Source organism: Ciconia boyciana, chromosome 7 (assembly GCF_034638445.1).
Source record: "Ciconia boyciana chromosome 7, ASM3463844v1, whole genome shotgun sequence".
Classification (NCBI taxonomy): domain Eukaryota; kingdom Metazoa; phylum Chordata; class Aves; order Ciconiiformes; family Ciconiidae; genus Ciconia; species Ciconia boyciana.
This window is the reverse complement of record NC_132940.1, coordinates 26,133,092-26,152,304: the sequence shown is the minus strand read 5'-3', so window position 1 is coordinate 26,152,304 and position 19,213 is coordinate 26,133,092. Positions and strand designations below refer to the sequence as shown.

General features: G+C 37.6%; 1 protein-coding gene across 1 annotated transcript in view; it reads right to left on the bottom strand.

Annotated features, from left to right (window-relative positions):
- DENND1B (DENN domain containing 1B) overlaps positions 1-19,213 on the bottom strand; it is a 170,212-nt gene that overhangs the window by 121,506 nt on the left and 29,493 nt on the right. Inside the window, exon 3 of the mRNA XM_072867433.1 lies at positions 7,381-7,424. Coding sequence (XP_072723534.1) covers positions 7,381-7,424 — 44 coding nt within the window. The remainder of the gene's footprint in view (positions 1-7,380; positions 7,425-19,213) is intronic.

The window sequence follows — 19,213 nt, the reverse complement described above, 5'->3', positions numbered from 1 at the left end:
TTCTCAGATTTGGATCTTTTGTTACTGATTGTACTTTTATTAATAATTGCACACAGAAACTGACTCACAGAAAAACCAGAAACTCGACACCTCTGCTTAGGGAAGAAGCAAGTAGAGTCTACCACCCAAGTAGTTCACAATGCCTTGAAAACTTATACAGAAGTAATGAGCACCAGAAATAATTATATTCTGATTGATTAATGTGTTTCCCTTCCTGATTACCTGCCAGAGCTGCTTCACCTTCACTTACTCCTCGTCCAAGATCCCAAACCATGTAGTCTGGACCCTTCCAGCTGCAGCCCACGAACCACCCTTGCCTTGCTCTTGCTGCTGGCAAAGTCCTCTGCCGCTCCTGATCTCAGTCCCATCAAGTCTCGTTCTTTGGCACCAGAGTGCCCTGGTTCCTTGATTTCATCATACTTGAATTATGACATTTGATTCCAGACCATTTCCTAACATAAGTAATATGTAAAAGAAAGTTACTTTATTTAACAGAATATAAACAAATTATTTGAAGTGACACTTCAAATACCTGTAGCAGTAACAGTGAACAAATGTGCCTCAAATGCTCTCCCAGTTCTGCAGAAAACTATCACCAAGAAAGGCAAAGCAAGAGCCAAGAACCAGAGGGTTCAGGAATATTACATCCAGTACCAAACATAAAAAGAGGCTGAGCTAGTTCAGACATTCCTCAAAGAGCAGCAGTAAGCTTGAGACATAAGAGCAATGCTGAAAGTAAAACAGGCAATATACCGAAGACAAAAGTGGATGGAGGATACTAAGCAAGTCAATGAGAAAGTATAAGGTAGCATAGAATAAGGAATTAGGTGACATTAGAATGGAATATTCTGAGGGCAGTTGAGGTCAATCAACAATGACATCACACATGACAATTTGGCAGTCTTTCTGGAAGACGTTCCAAATGATTGTCATCACTGTTTCAGCCATCAGTTAATTTTTTCTTCTTTTGTTTGGCACATCACTGAAGGCTGTAGGAATAAGCCAAATCACTAACAGTTATTTTTGATAGGCTGATACAGAATATCTGAAGGACAGTCAAATATTAATACTGTACTTACTTGAGCAAACAGAGAAAAGAACATTTCTACAAAATGTAGTCCCCCAATATCACAGCTGTATGATTAAAAGAAATGGCTAACATATGCATACAGTCTATTAAAATGCACATAATTTATTTGACTCAAAATGAAAACATATCTAACAAGTAATTCTATTCATCTGGCCCTTTTTCACCCAGCCTTAAGATATACAAATGCATGCCTTTTCACCAGAACACAGCAGCTGGGAATGAAAAGGAAAGCATTCAAATGATCATTTTCACATCATATTCCATCGTCTTTTCACCAGCTTCTCCACAGTCTTTCTTTGAGTCCCATTCTGTTACAAGAGAGCCGCTTTTTAGATCAATTCATATTTCCATAATCCACACTGCTGTTTCTCCCTCTCCTCCCCAGGGTGGACTAACCCCTGCATCCAGAACTATGGCTTACAACTGTCATTAAGACCTATAACAATAACAAGATAACAAAAGAGCTGGTAGAGATGAGGCTAGCCAGTACCATATGCTGATCAAGTTCAACATTTTTAACTTAAAAGCTCTACAAAACAAAACTGCCACAATCCTGAAAACAAGCATACTTGATGTTGCCACCTGTCCTCAAAATTTCAAGAAAGTTCCAAGTTTTCAGTATTGGGCTTTTATGATTTTAAAAATAAAAGTCTCAAAATAAAGATTTATTCTGTCTCTGCTGGGATGAATTAAAAAAAAAAATTGAGAATGCATCTTGGAATATTTACATCTCGAATGATGTAAGGGTCTCTGTGATCCTGGGTGTTCTCAGCATGTCTAGGTGGGCAGCTATTTCACAGAATATTTATCAGGACTGGACAGATCTTTTCTGTTCACACAGTGCAGTTAGCAACTATAAATACACCTCTGAATGTTTTTCTGCCGATTGTCTATCAGCTGTGATTTGCACAGACAGAAAGCATTGCTGCCTTACACACACAGTATTCTTCAAAAAAAACAGTATGTATTTCAAACACAAAGTGTCTGGAAATCACAGGAAACTATCTTAACCTAATAAAGCTTACTTGCAGTACACAAAGTTGCCATCATCTCCAGTGGGTTAATGGTTTTCCTCAAAGTTACACAGGGATTCAAGTTCCAAAATATCCTTAAACTAAACAATAAGGTGTAACATTTAGACAAAAACACTTTTGAAAATTAGTAATCTCATTAGATTGATTCCTCCTTTCTCATACCAATGTACCCAAATACTAATCAAACTTATTAATACACAAGCAACAAAATCCCAAAAGCCTTTTTAAGACTTACTGATAAAAACAAAAACACCAAAGCAAGCACCTATCTAGTTAGCATAAACATTTGAAACATGTATTTAATGCCTCATCAGAATAAAAGAACAAAGCCATCAAATGCAGAAAGCCGGTGAGATGTATCCCCTAACAGCATGCCTGCAGCCTTGAAAAGAGTGTGAACAGTCTCATACCTCCTGGGTTCCTGCTGCTCTCTTAGGAGAGCACAGAGGAACACAAAATCATCACAACTGGCTTCCACACATTATTTTGACCCAGACAACAGACTTTAGCTTGCTTCTTGAGATTTTTTTTTTTTTTAAACAAAACTTGTGCTATTATTTAATCTTTAAAAAAAGAATATCATCTCTTTCATATTGACCTCATTTATATAATTGCTGCCATGATCCATGCAATCAAGTATTCCATCCTGGAAGAAACTGAGCACTTTGACTCCAATCAGACATTCATTTAAGCCAGGCTTAACCTTCAATAGTTAATACATACATTGAAAGTAAAGCGTGAGATTAGTGCTTTGCTGAGGGAAGGCTAACATATTACTACTTCATAGGATTCATCCTTTAAACAACTGACGGTTACACACATGTATGTGTATCTATCTATTTATATATATATACAAATATTTTCACATGAATCTGATAAATTCACATGTATAATATCAGGCTTTAGTAGTTGGATCACTACAGGATAAGGAGTAAGGTTTATTGCTCACAATTCAGTGGTGACTTTTGCATAATGTGATACATTAAAAATAAAAACCAGATGTTATGGTATAAAATATGAGATAATAACACAAAGGGCATTACATTAACTTCATAGAAAACAGTAGAGACTCCCCACATGGGATGCCTTATCTGGCTATATCCCTTACTGGTTACTCATCTGCAGGGTTTGGGAAAAGCCTGACATGAAAAAGCAGATTTAGTCTGCTTGCCTTAGAAAGCAGAGAGCGAGAGAAGATAGGATGAAATCTGCAACACAACTAAGAATCTAATGCACAGTCACAATTCTTTCTCAACCCACATCTTCAGTCAACAACCCCTTGTCATATTTCATACTACTAAAGTGGCTTCTGGTAAGACCATCTCCAGCTACTTGTATCATCCTTCTGGTGAGATGTTGTTCACCAGAAGAGAAGTGGCAGACTGAAGAAAGAAATTATTAGATCATTAGAATGGAGAAGAATAAGAACCATTAAATGGATCAGTTTTTCTATACACCATATACTCTAGGGCCTCTTGCAGATGGAAATCACTTTGGGCCTATAAACAGTCAGATTAAAAAGCAACTGAATTCTTACACAGCTAAAAATAATATCCAAAACAATAGTTATAATTACTAACTTCGTAAGAAATGTTAGACTTCACGTGCTTCAAAGGTTAGGGCAACAGAAAGCAGCGCTGCCTCTGGCAGAGCCACTAACACCTGCTCGTGCTATCAGCACTGTGCTCTCGTCCTTCCTTGTGCCAACACTACTCCTTTTCCCAGGAATGTTTCAACCCAATGAAGTTACTGGGAGCTTGAGTGTTTTTATTCCCAGAACAGCTACAAATAGAGGCATCCTGAAGGCACCTGGACACATCTGACATCAATAGGTCTTTGCCATTGACTCCACTGCCATGAGGAGACAGCCAGCATCAGCAGATCTCAGTTCTGCTGGGTGACGATTTCTGCAGAGATACACATTTTCTTTTTTAACAGCTATGAAGTATTTCACTTTAGAAGCAAAGGTGTTGTTTTTATTTGGGTTGCTTCTCTAAAGCACTTAAAAAATACTTTATTTTTAAAACTACTGGGGTTTTTTTTTCCAGATATCATAGCACTATTATTTTCTCTGTATAGACTTCCATTTGAAAATGAGCTTGCAAGGCTGAAATTAAACTCTAGTTTAACCAGTCCAAATAAACAAAATAGGAGTTTCAAGATTAAAAACATACACATCTTTTATCATAAAAATTTCAGTGAGCACAATGGGAGCTTTGAACATGCTACAAGACAGAGCCTCTAGGCATATACATTCAAAATATATTTTAAATTAAAAAAAAATATTCCATTAAATGGCTACAACCTATTCGTCATCCAAATGTGATCTTGTGAGGATAACCATAGAAGAGCTATATATGCTCAAATCAGGAATCTTCACATTTTTTTCTACAGTGCTGAGATTATTCAGAACTTTTTCAACATTGTCAAACTCATGTTTATAGAGCTAATGCCAGTACAACAGTAAATTGTAACTCTGTGATGTCTCAAATGGATTAGTTCTTTCAGCTTTTGGGGTACTTTTTAATAAAGATTTTCTTTGAAATGGTAGTGTGGTTCTTTGTACTTAGAATTCTACCTGGCATGAGTTCATTGTTTAATTGATAGTTTTGAGAGTCACTAAAAAGTGAATTACTCCCAGCATCAAAACCAAACAAAAACAACTTTTTGAAATACTCCTGGCAAAGAGAAGTATTTTTCATTTCCTGCTTTAAAGCATTACTTTTTTTTCTTTCTCCATTCTGTGTTTTTCCCTTTTCCTTCTTATTCTGGCATCTGAAGAATTACTAGATAGAAAATAAGTGGCTTCCCTGCAGTCTTGGCAGATAAGGAAATCAACATTGAATGTTGCAAATTCTTTTGTGGTACCAAAACTGTGCCTTAATATTTCCTTTACTTAATGGACTGTGTATGAGTAAGTGATTATGCCAAATCACTAATCTTTTCTTTTTCCTGAGCATCTGTAGTTTCTACATCCCAGCCAAAACAGATGGGATGTTTTGCAAAACAAGATTTTGGAAAGTCAACATTTAAGAGAAAAAAGAGACCAAAAGAAGAATACTGCCCAGCATAAAAGAAAATGGCAGGCCACAAGAATAAGAGAGAGGATTAGGGATGAGTAAGCATTGGAAAGTTCAGGCATAACTGAGAGGATGAATGTGAGAAAGAGGAGGAATATATCAAAATGGCTTAGACAAGTTTTCTTTGCATTATGAAAGCAGCAAAAAGGTGACATGATAAACTGTAGAAAAATTCAGGAAGAGAGGAAAATATTTTGCCCACTGTTATCACATCACTGTGCAAACAGACAGCCCTTAGATTTTAGGAAAGATGATTCTTTGGGATACATCCAAAAACTAACTCACACATTTTACATTTAAAATAGAAATGACTGGAAAATAGCATCGAGAATATTCTTTTTTTTTTTTTTTTTTTTTAATATTCTCCCCACAAACTTTCATTGAAATTAGTCCTGATAGTTTCAGTGAGATCTCAGTTTTTAAAAAAAATAAATCTAGTAGATATTCAGGTCTCCAATCCAAACCTACTGAGTTCAACATGCACACACACACGTGCACAGAAGGCTTCTGCTGATTTCACTTGACTACTTGGCTCAGGGGTTTGCTACAGAAGCTGCTATATATTCTGTTCAAATACAGTGGTTCTAATAGGAAAATTTCCCTTGCAAGTATGAGGATTAAAACATACTGTTTCCCAGGAACACAAGCAATTTACTTGAAACACTAGATTCCCTATACTGCTGAGACACAATGTGCGGGCATAGGTTTTTCAGAGCCCAAAGGCAGAGAGCTGCCTGAGGACTCTGGTTTTTATAGATTAGGTATGTCTATTGCATCCTTGTACGATTCCCCTCCAGTCTTTAGTGGGCTTCATCTTCTAATCATTTTTCTACACCAGCTGTTCTTTGAATAACCTTCGACTTACTGAATAAGCTCCCATTTTTCTTCATACATAATTTCTCTTTTTTTTTTTTTTTTTAAGATCAAGTCTTTCTTAGGGAAGAGAAAAAGAACAAGACAAACTAGAAAAAAAGAATTTAAATGACAATTAAGATGATCATCCTGCAAACAGGAAAATTATCAAAATTTGCTGGATGTATAGCTAAGAACATATAACACCACACTTTCCTCATGTACCATTTATCACTATCTTATAAGTTGCACATGTTTCTGACTGATGCTATTCCCTAACCAGACATCCTACCTTCTATGTTTGTATATTTATTTCTTTCATCATGAATCACCTTATAGCTGTCTTTATAGAATCTTGTGTTATTGATTTCAAAAAAAAAGCAACACTTTATCAAGATTTACTGTACAAAAATATTTCCAGATTGTCCATTGTGATGATATTACCAATGAAGAATGTTTGACTCAGTATCAGTCTACAAAGAACAGCAGAAAGAGACACTGAGTTAGAGATATTTATTCCATTTAATGTTTTTATGTATTTTTGTTTACGAAAATAAAAATATTTCCTGGGAAGAAACTCATCTAAAAGTTGCTGAAATAATAACATTTAATAGTTTCATTAAATTTCAATATTAATAATTTTAATAAAATAGTCAGGGGGGGAATCAACACATTAATAGCTTTGCTATCACTATGACCAGTGAAATAATCCATCAGTTCCGTATGTATAAACTTTCCTTTGAGGATTAATTATAGATAGAAACTAGGATTTTCATGCTTTCCAAATCAGTAAGTTTAGATCATTGTCTCTTATAAGGGTCTGAGGACTATTTTTTTTCCAAGTAAATAACTAGGGTATCTCTAAAATATTATTAAAAATATATATAAAATTTTGCATTTTAAAGGATTAAAGGAACAGAACTCACAGGTTCTGACATTAAAAGGACATATATGTGCAGCTCTTCAACTTTTTTGTTCTGGTGGGTTTTGTTAACACAATTTAAAAATCAATGTTTGGCAAAGTTTTGTTGATAAATTTTCCACATTTTCAATCCTACAACAGATAAAAACCCAACACCTCCAACAGAAACAGCTTATAAAATACTCCAGATCAAAAATAAGGTGATACAGAGAATTCGTATGATATACAGTGCTCTACAACTGCTAGTCCGTATTCTTGTCACAAAGGCATTCTAATCACCAAGCCACCAGTTGGGTGAAGACTTCCTCCCCGCTATCATTAGCATCTGCCTCAACAGCTGAATAGGAAAGCTTTTTTCTTATTATTCTAACATAAAAAAAAGTTCAATCTCATGTTTCCAACCTGGTCTCCAAAGTCCTCCGGGAACTTCCACAGTACCACTGGATCTGTAAATAATTGACAGACAGCATTAATCAGAGGCAGAGGAACAGAGTATTACAGTCAGAGTACATTAATATTAAAGAGAGGGTCAGCTTAGCATTAAGCTTTGAGGCAAGTGCAAAAATGTATCTAAAAACTAAGGAAGATACTGGATTATTAAAAAGACTTATTCCATATTTATGAAACTGTATGTTTATTGTTTTACATATGGTAGCAGGTTACAATGTACCAAACTATTTTCATATTCAACTCTTTCTTTTTAACCTTTGAGTACTTAATTTTTTAAGCACATATTCAATTTTCATATTTTAATTTAATTAAGAAATAAAGTGATATAAAACCTATGGATATATATTTGGATATGGATATATATTTCTATCCAAGGAAAACAAGATGTAAAATGATAAGAAGGGGAAAACAAAGATCTCTATGAGGTATAGAAGAGTGTCATTTGTGATTTTAAAGATAGTACCAATGTAACCAGCACTCTCAAGGAAGAGGTTAGAAGAGCTAGCACATTTGAATATTTTCTGTTCAAAGGCATTTAAAATCAGCATTTCATTAATATCTTAAAGTTTTAATTAACCTATTATAAACTGTTAATTATCAAAATAATCAGTGTTATTTAGGCTATATATCAGTCTACAGTTAACATTATTTTGAAGGCATCTAACACAACAACCTGAACCATAACCTTTCCACAAAAAACAAATTATGTTCTTCATCCTCCCCAATGCTTTTAATCTCCTGTGATACAAAACCTTCCCGAGGTGCTACTGTTAAACTGTATCACAAACACCCATGAAGCTGCACAGCACTTCCATACAACAGATTAGTAGCAGCATTTGTCCCTATGCTAAAAGTCAAATTACTCATCTTCCTGCAAGGGAGACCCAGGTCGGTGCCAAAGCCTGGACTAGAGGGAGAGCTCTCCAATTTCTGCTCGTACCCTAGTCAATGTCAGGCAGATCCTCCAGCCAACGACCGCGCAGCCGATGACAGCTCTGGTTGCCAGAGGACAGTAAAATGAATGGAGAAACCAGCCGGTAAGCGCCAGGGGACACTGCCTGATGAGAATTGCAACCTCTTGGCTACCTCAGGAGCTGCTAGGACTCCAGTCTTCTGAGGAGCTAAGATCTGGGAAATGTATTCGGATTTCCACTTCAGTCTCTAACGCTAGTACTGTCTGATAAATCAGAAACTTCCTTCCTGTTGCTACGTTTTACATCAGAACCTGAGGGTTCTCCACTCTCGGCAAAGTACGGAGGTTTCAACTCTTCTTCATCCTCCCACGTATGTTTGCTGCTGCAAATTGAAGCTTTAATGGAAGGGAAACTCCATTGATGGTATTTTCATTCCCAGCTGCTGATTTCAAATCCTACTATTCAACATGCAGCTGCTGTGCCCAGGTTTGCCACTGGCCCACTCACAAGGAGCTGGAGACTGAAGCCAGTATTCCTCCCTCACCCTGGGCCAGATGTTAAACCAACAGTGGAACATACATTTTGAATGTGTTGCAAAATTCAACTTGTCCATCAACTCAACCTAACTTAGACCTAACTTTCATCTAATTCAAATCTAATTGAGACTTTAGATAAAAATGTGGCCATTTGACTCTTCTTATTGGACAAGACATCTTTGCTCCTAAGAACATCTGGGGAGGGTTCTGCAGCTATTATTTATGAAAAGTTGATTTATGAAATATGTATTTTGCACAAGGAATCTTCCTCCATCTACTATGGGGAGCAAGAACTTCTGGAGCCAGACATGAAACAAGAGATAAGTTGCTATGTTTATTAAAATACGAGAGCCAATAAAGACAGTTACTTAGAGCTTTTCCCCCCATTTATTTGGTGTGTATTTAAATGACAAACACATCTGTGTAATGACCACATACAAGAGGATTTTGAATATCTCAGTGCCTACCCTGTAAGGGATCTCTTATTTTTATTCCGATTTAGTATCATGAAGAAGAAAGTAATTGTATATCAACAGTGATCTCTGATAAGTTCAAGGAGCAGCAAGCACAGTAACAGATATCAAACGCTCAATGTTAAGTCATTCATAAATTACTTGCTAAAAACTACTGGAAATTGTGCAGAATCCCAAAAATAGCTTAAAAGAGCTTGCAAATCTAAGGCCATATGTCCACAAACATTTCAAGCATAAATTTCTCTGCAAAAGAGCAATCCCACTGTACCCCCACTACCAGCTACTCGGTGATCCTGTACCATTGTCTCTCTCCTGCTGGTGCAGACTATTCCACAGCTACACACTGAATCAGATGAGGGAACTGACCAAGATCAAACCAACTGTCTGGAATTTTTCAGGTCAGCGTCAACTAGATCGGTTCCTCAAAACCCTTGGTCCTGTGCCAGAAAAAAAGGAAGAAAAACCAGAGAATGGGGAGTTGTGGTGAGAAGAAAGCAGGACTGCTTCACCTGGCAGCAATCCAGCCTTAAGCATTTGCTAGACCTCATGATATACAAGCTGGTTACTAGCTGCATCTAGTTCCATTTCTTATCCCCTATTTCTTGTTCAGAACTTCCCAAATCTTGTTGTACTATTTATAGTTGCTACTATTGCACAACTCGAGAGTTATGGTCTGCAAATAGGCGCACAGACCGCTCTGCAGTAAGGCAGGCTGACGGAGCATCACCAGGGAGGAGCGGACTTGGCAAGCTCACCTCTTCATAGCAATGAAACCGGGCAGATTATTTTGGCAGATGTGAAGTACAGTGACAAGAGAAACATTTAGTATACTGAATGCTTTAGCAACACAGTAACAAAATGACAGGGTTTCTTTGATATTTTGTAAAATGTTTAGTGTACAAACTTCTAAATAGGAAAGAAATGTAATTTCTTTCTTTTGCTGTTCTTAGCAGAAGTATAACCACCAGGCTTCAAAAAAGGAAGCAGATCGCAATAGCAAAACCCCCAAATGTAATTTTTAAAGGTCAAAATCAGGAGCAAAGTATAATCTCAGAATTAAGCAAAACTTGTCTCCAAAACCCAAACTTGGGGTTTGGGGTCACAAAACGGGTAGTATCTTCACATCTCAGTGACGTGCCAATGGAGCTGAACAACATTTCACAGGAGCACCCTTTACCTACTGGCAACAAGATCAACAGCTCCAATAACTTCTTTTGGTGCCCTGATATGCTAACAGATATAAAACCTGCAACTACAATTTAGTGTCCTGCTCAGTCTGCTATCTTCACTTCATGTTATTAGGGCTCTCTCGTACTAATTTGGTCTCATTTGAAATAATAAAAACAACTCGAAAGTAAATTCCAGTTCAGTGAACTACAGGTATAACAACATTTATTTTCATATCATGAAAGGATATTTATATTATGAGAGGATAATTAAATTCATGTGATCTAAACAGGCAGAATAATGCTCTTAATACTCCTCCGTGTAAAGAAAAAAGATCCAATATTTAAAAAAATATTCCTAACTCAATTCAAAAAAAACATTCAGTGCTACATTCAGCAAAAATTATACGCCTCCAAGAGTTGTCCAACTGCTTTGAGCTGGGTTTTGCAGTTGTTATTACTGGCTTTTAACCGGTTATTTTAGTAGGTACTTGCCATACATTTATTAAGTAAGAAAATCTGATGTGACTTGTGCTTCAAAAAGAAAGATTACTATACTCTTTCTATGCCTTCATTCTCTGAAACCAAACCCTAACACCTATAAAAAGCCTTGGCATTTTATGATAATTATCTGAGTCAGGGATTGGGCTTTTTTCAAAAGATTATATTTGCTTCTGCTTTTGGAGCTAGGCTCAGGCAGCATCTGACACATCTTTGTGGCAACTTCTCACAAGTGCTGCAAAGGAAGAAACAAAAGGGTACTGATTTAGAAATAAAAAGAGAAAGTATAATCCGATTCTGCAACTTTATGCACTTTATCTTCAGATTTACAAAGACTGAATTTTCTTTTCCCTGAGGATTACTTTCCAGATACCCCATCTGATCTGGCAACGTTAGGTCAATTTTATGCTGATTTTATGGGTGAGAGGATGAGAATCACTCAGAAATAGCTGCTGCTATAGCCGGCTGAGGAACTACTGAGTTTCTCCTCATTTTCTTTCTCTCACAGACTTTTTGGGACAAATGCTTTGCGCCAATTCTAAGTAAATGTAGTAGTAAGAGGAAATTGTTAAGTGCACACGTAAAATAGTTTGTGCGTTGCATGTGTAAATAGATATATGAACGTACAAGCATCACTTCTTCCTATGCTTACTGAAGCCAGGACAGACATTTCGTACAAAAGTACATCTTAGCACACGCCAGTAATGCTTGAAAATTCCTTTGCTAAATATCCTACAGCATTGGAAAGTATGTCTCCCAGGTGTGAATTTCACACCACTGCGAGGCTGCAGCTCATGCACACATTGCTAGACATAACTTGTGACATTTGACTTATTTGACTACTTTTGCATCATTTGTGATCACGTAAGTCTGTATATACATATTTTAAAAGAAAGCTTTTTATAATAAGATTCAGAAAGAACCAGTTAAGCCCTTGAGGACCACAATTAGAAGCAGATGCAACTCTTGGTAAAAGTCAGAAAAGAGACAAGCATGGAAAGGTTTGTTGAGGGACCAACACTTAAGAGTACAGTACACTTGACACAAAGAGAAAAGTGAGTCACATGCAATGCTTAAAAACAAAAGTATTCAAAATGTTGCAATCTAGAACTGCTCCACAAGAAAAATACAGGCAAGTATGATACATACTAAGAGAAGAGGAAAACACATGCATAACCTCTCCAAAAATCTATTACCATAGAGGTAACTTCATAAAGCATGTCAACCGTGTTTTTAGGAAAACCACTTCTAACATATTTTAACTTCTGTATCAAATCTAAGAAAATATAGAAGTACTATTTCTCATGACAGAGTAGATTAGAGAACTAGTGCATTCAGAACTATGAAAAAATAAAGAGAAAGCTTTCTGGGTGGCAAATTTGCCAAAAATTCTGTAGTTAAATATACTCTGAAAATACTCTTCACAATCATTAAGCTTGCAGATTATAAACGTCACCCAAAAATACAACAGGATAAGCTAGTTAGCACACATTCAATTTGGTAATGGCACAGAAATTACACACACATGCTGAGAATCATCATCTCAGGTAATTCTCTTGACAGCAACAGAGAATAATTTCAGACAGAAACACACAGCTAAGGTAAAATGAAACAGATTAATTAAGAAGTCCAATATTCTGCCTGGAGAGGAGGAATCTTCATCCCTGTGGATTTTACAGACAAAAAGACTGCCAAGCAGAGTTGGTCATGTCTTGGGACAGAGGAATGGACTAGATGACTGCTCAGTATCCCTCCAGCTACATTTACTCTGATGCTGTAAAGATATTCATTGGAAAAAAGCTGTCAGTGCAGAGGGGAGAGACTGGGGCCAGGAATTATGGGGGTGGGGAAGAAACACAGTGAGGGAAAGGAAGGCAGCAAAGCAAAGCTTATTGCAGACAGTTCTTCTTTCTTGTCTGGAAAAAAAAAAGGAAGTTCCAGATTGTTTTTCTTACGTGAACATGAGAATGCAATTAATAAAGCTGAAATGATATATCATTATCTCAGGGAACAGCTTTATAAACACACATTTAAGCAATAAGCAGAATTGATTTTGTTACAATAAGTAGTTTTCAGCAATAAAAAATTAGTTCTCTAAACCAAGTTTATAATACTGCTATTGTTCAAAGGCAAAAATATGCTACATACTTAAAATAATTTGACAGAAACCTGCAACAGTAATTATAATTATGCTTTTGTATCAATATAGTATTTTATACTACAACAGTGATTCAGAAACAAAATAAGAGATGAACCGTAACGTGCAACCCAAGCATTTTCACAGATGAAATCATCTGATGAAAAAAAAAAAAACAGCATTCATATAAAAAGATTACTTCTTGCAAAAAAAAGACTTCTGTATATCATATTAAAATCCGCTTGTTAACAGTTTCATACATGAAGTGCCAGAGGTGCAGTAGGAACAGGAGGCACTGCTGTCAGGAAGATCTGAGTGCGACAGTGGTCTTCAGCTCCCAGGTTTGGGGGATCAAAGTGGAGCACCCACCAGCAGCTGGAGAAAGAGCAAGATGCCGCAGAAATGGGGGGGAAGAAGGGAGTTACAGTATTTTCCAAGCATCAGTAATCAAAAGAAAGAACAAGGACAAAATACATTGAAGCAACTTCATAAAAAAAGTGAAACTAAGGAACACTTGCTAACTTCTCTGGCACTTAAAATCTGTCAGATTAAAGACAATATGCAAATGAGCATGCCACTGTAGAAAATATTTGAAAGTACACTTTTATGCAAATCATGCAGTCCACAGTTCTTTTGCTCATCAAAGGAATACTGAAAGAAACTTCTACAGGACCGTTAAGGCTGATCTTCCTCTAACTATTCTACAGAAAGCTTATTGCAGAATGCAACCACACTCAGTCTTTTCATTAAAGCAAAAGAAAACGTATCTACAAAATTATATCAAATCTTAAAACTCCAGCACCTTCAACTTCTTTACTCACACTTTACCCACTAATGTGCTTTCCTAAATTGCCACCACAGTTTCAAACAGTTGCTACTTCAGCAAATAGCAAATGAACACAAGGCAAAAAACCACTGCACCGAAACAGGTACGCTCCCCTGGAAAGCCAAGTACTTCCAGCCAAAGACCAGTAATATTGAGTGCTTGACCACTGACAGTTTTAAGAGTTAAATACTGACACTTTACAACCATGTCAGTTACAGAAAAATGTTAACAAGTTTCAGGAATTACATTTGCCAGCTTTTCCTGCTATATATTAATACACTGAGATTTTTCTAGGTCTCTAGGTACTTACACAGTAACCTCAGCAGCACATTTGAGCAAGGTGCTGAACCTGGACTCGCTTTTCAAAATAAGCCACAGCATGGCCGCAATGCAGGAGCCTGGTGTCTCCTGTCCCATTTCCCTTCCCCACACCAGCGGCCTTTGCCTTGCCTCCAACTGATTGCAAAGCTTATATCCCATTTTGAAAAATTATTTTGGCAGTGAAGGTACCTGACTCTCATTAGCATTGAAAGAGATATTTGGAGTGTGTGACTTCTGACATTTTTCCGTTTAATCTTTCTCATACAAAGTAAAGTGTGAACTAAATGACAACAGTGTCAAACAACACACACTAAATACTGCCCTTTAAGAAAGGGAAAATGGAAAATAACATTTTAGTGGCCTGCCTCAGTTACAGTAGCTGTCACCTGTGAGTCTTCGTGGTTGCACATTTGCAAATCAGAAATGTGATTTTTATATCAGTGCCTTTTCAGTCAGGTTTAGAAACATAATTACAAAGACTGACTCCTCTCAGATAAGATGAAAACATCTTCCTCCCACAAGGAAGCTTTTCCCAAGGAAACTGCTTTTAACTGTAGCTGAACATAAACTGTGCACGCTTTCAAGTAAACTGAAAACTGTATCATAGTTTAAAATAATTTCTGTAGGACTTATGCTTGAAAAATGCCCCAAATTACAAGTAACCCAAATTACTCATGGACTTATCAAGTGGCTCAGAATTTAATTGAATCTTTTCACAGGCATGTAACTTACTAAATGGTTTCAGGATACCAGTGCTCACACCATGTTTGTGGAAATTCAGAATTTTGTTTCTAATACACAGGAAAACAGAGAAACAATCCACAACTCTAAGAGTCACTCGGTCTTTAAACAAAAACCACGCACACCATATTCTTCTCTACTCCACACAAACACAACTCACATTTGAAGTCAGTGGGTCCAACCCAGCCACTACTCACAGCACTACAATGTCACGGCAACTCCACAGCTTTTACATGCAGCTCAGTGCTACCCCATCAAAGTATTAACAGTTCACAATCTGCACTGAAGTGTGTGAATCTGACATGCATACATGGCACTGTAAAGCCACGCAATAGATTTACCAATTCCAAAATTTACCATAGAATTACTTTCAAGTACTTCTACTTTTAACTTATGTGATAACGGTTCCTCAAAGTACTCAGAAAATCAAGGATGTGAAAACAGTGCGCAAATATTGAACTCCAACTAATCACGTGCAAGGTTCAGCCTACCGCATTGTAGAGATGTGGGGCTTTGTCTGACAGCACTACAGGTTTTGGACCTGACAGCTCCTCTGATTTTTCCCATTTCCCTGCCTGTAACACCCTCAAACTACTCAGTAAGTACTTTTTTCCTTTTATGAGCAAGTAGATGGTTAAAACTTCTAGCCACAACTTGCCATCTCCTTCAGAGCTGCAGGTCAATCCCTTTTTGCCCAAGAATTTGTTACTACTGAAGGACAGAGCAGTAAGTCATTTCAGCCAACTAGGGACAGAAAGAAAGGGTCCTTTTGGCTACAATGCTATTAGCCACGCTTCAGGATAAAACCTTAATCAGGGTGAGAGTTCACTGCACAGATAGCGCACAGATAAAATGAATGTGTTTAGCCTTCATTTGGTCTCTTCGCAAGATAAGCAGGAGTTTCTTTTACCTGCTAAGTCTTCAGAATTAGCTTGTAAAGCATGGCAACAATTGTATGCCTTTTGGAGCTGCAGTGTTATTTTTAATTTTCCTATTTTTAACTTGCAATTGTGAATGAATTACAGCTCATGAAAATGAGGATCTAAGAACTAAGTAGCAAAAGAACAAGCAAGTGAGCACCATATATGCCTTAAGTCATTCCTAATGTTTGAGGAAGGTTTACAAAACAAAATACTTCTGTTCTGCTGTCACTGGGTCTCTTGTTCAAAGACATTTCAATGACACGGGCTGTGCAGTGATCTAATGAAATGAACAATAGTGTGTGAAAGAGAACGAACTTAATTGTATGTTACAAAAACATAGTTTCAAATTCTCTATGTTTATCCTGGTTTCATTCTCCCATTACAATTAATGTTGTCTACCTGAAATTCAAACCTTTCACATTTTTCTTACTGGCTGTGGTAGGAAGGGATGGAAGTAGAGCAGCACTGACAACCGGGACCTGGCCCGGCTGTTTCCTACTCCTCAGAATATCTACGGCACCACAACCGAAACACATCTGACTATGAAAGCTTTAACTATACCAGACAACATTTCATAATTTTATATACATACCAATCTGTTACAAATTAAATTAAAACAATCATAAACATTCTCAGTTACACAAAGCTCTAAAACCATAACAATCGCATTGATAAGCCATAGCCTAGGTATATAGTTTGCTATATGTGTAAACAGTTCACAGATTTAAAACAATTAAAATATCTTTTAAATATTTTTTTTTTTTTCTAGCCTGTTTTCTGATTCAGTGTTCATTTTTATCTTGGTTGTTCACGATACATTAAACCAGAATAAAGATGAAGGAGCACTGATCAATAAGCACAAATCTTTTTTTGCCTTTGCTTTCCATCTTATACCAAATCCATTTTAATACCATTGGGGGGAAAAAATAAACTCATCAGTCACCTGATGGAGTAATTCAAAACTTAACCAAACAGGGCTAATGGGTGAGAATTGAATTGAAAACACCTTGACAAAGAAAGCAATTTCTTTTCTTCGCACTCCTCAGAAGCTGTGGGTGATCACTGTAATCGAACCATCAACAGCAAGGGGCCATCTGTCCCAAGGGCCCTCCATGTGAGCAAGAATCAACAACAAAAAATTTTAGAGGCTGGCCCACATGCATTCAGCTCCTATTTGTCTATGACAGGCGGCACGCAGCTGAAAATCAATGTTTTGACGTTTTTCACATACCAATCCTTAAAAGTCAACGCTAAACTTTTGACAAGAACAAAACAAAAGAGCAGGTTAAGAGGTTGCTTACAGAAAGATCAGTGTTACTCCAATAGCTAATAAACCTCTAATCAGCTGAGATTCTCACTCTATCATGAAGCACTCATGTTTCAGTATCCAATAGCCATGTTCAGGACAAAAAGAGTACATAAAACAACCTTTACACTACCATTGATGTTATGAGCCCCCTCTAGTATTAGTCTGCGCAGCTACTGGAGATATTCTAGTCATCCACCAAACCACTTACACAGAATCCCCAAACCTTGGGCTTTTTCCATAGAAAACAAAGAAAACATTAAGAATGGGTCCCCCAGAAGTTTCCAAGCCAGCGACCGCACACAATGCATGCCGAGAGCAAGGGGTTCAGGCTGACCCAGCAGAGGCACTGTGGCTTTGGCACCTGACATCCCGGGGAACAGAGACCCCTCTGATCCCCACCAAGGACCTCCCAGGACAGGAGCACAGGCTCCACGGCACATCCCTCCTAGGGATGCTGCCAACCTAGGCACTTTTCCCTTGCCAAGCCTTTCAAAGGGCAACAACACACACAGCAGAAGGTTAATCAAATTTATTTTTTTGGTGTTTTCCTACTGGAAAATATATTGATCTTTTAGTAAAACAAACTCTGACATAGCCGCACCTCTCTGCACCTTTCTCTCTAACTGCCTCGACACTCTGAAGAGTCACAAAGCAGTTATAGAGCGCAGCAAGAAAAAAAAATTATATTCTTTTTTGTTCATTAACAGTCTTTGTCCCTCTTTGCTTCAGCAGAGCTAGAACATGGGCCCAGCCAGCAGCACAACACGCCGGGAATTAGAAAACACATGCTCTGATTTTCAGTCCTGCCAGTTACCTGCTGCTTGACCTCAAATAAGTCATTCCAGGTTTCCAAATATCATGAGATCTTGGAAAAATTAATTCTTTTTGATTCAGAAGAACATTTACATGTATTAAAAAAGGACATTTCCATGCAAGCCCCGGGTTAGTTATTTTAAAGCACAGGCCACACATACACATAAGACAAGTAAAAGCAAGTCAAAGGGTTTTCTCCCAGGTGTTTACAGTTACTCAGGTCAAAATTCCCAATTATTTGCCAGAGTGGGGTCAGGAAAACAGGGGATATAGAGAGCATCCCAGAATGCATAAAGGGGTTGTAACCAGAACGGTATTGTGTCTTCCTACCCTGGAGGCAGGAGATCTGGGTTCCAGCCTCTATGGGTTACTAATTCCAAAGCACATTCAATAACCAGGAAACTCTCCAAGACATTTCTTGATATCACATACTTCAGTGATAAAACAGAAGAGTTACGTTTCTCTACTGATTTCTAAAGTACTATTTATTCAGACCAGCAAAGTAGGAGGGTGATATAGATGCATGATTTCAATTTACATCCCATTACAAAGTAACTGTGATGTGGTTAGAGTGCAAAACTATTTTATCTTACGAAACCTCAATGCCTGATACCTGCTTCGTCCACTGTAATCTGAAATAAATTGTGCACAAAATAGTGAAAATTAATTTAACAGTGTGATAATAGCAGACAATGTATTTCACCCTAATAGAAAAAGCTAAAGTTCAAAACAACACGCTGCACTCGCATGTCCCACGTGGGGTCAGAACTCAACACGTCCTTTGTAAATTGAGCCTTTCCAGAAGGCAAGGTCAGAAGCCTCCTTCTCCCGTTTCAGCAGTCTGCATTCAAACTAGCTGTCCTAAAAGTACAAGAATGTATGTCAGAAGCAGTTACATCAATTAAGGCACCCTGCAAGGTACACAGCTATGCTGGTGGGTGAGAGCCCAACCCAGGCCCGGCCGCCTCGCCGATCAGAAAGTCAGGGTACACCAGCCGGGCTGCAGGCTCCAGCTGGTCGGTTGTCTGGTCACAGAGGCAAAGAAGTGGCCCAGAGAGTGGTTACTGCCACTCAGGGTAGAAAGAAGAGAGGAAACAGACCTGCGCACACTCAGAAGAGCAATGG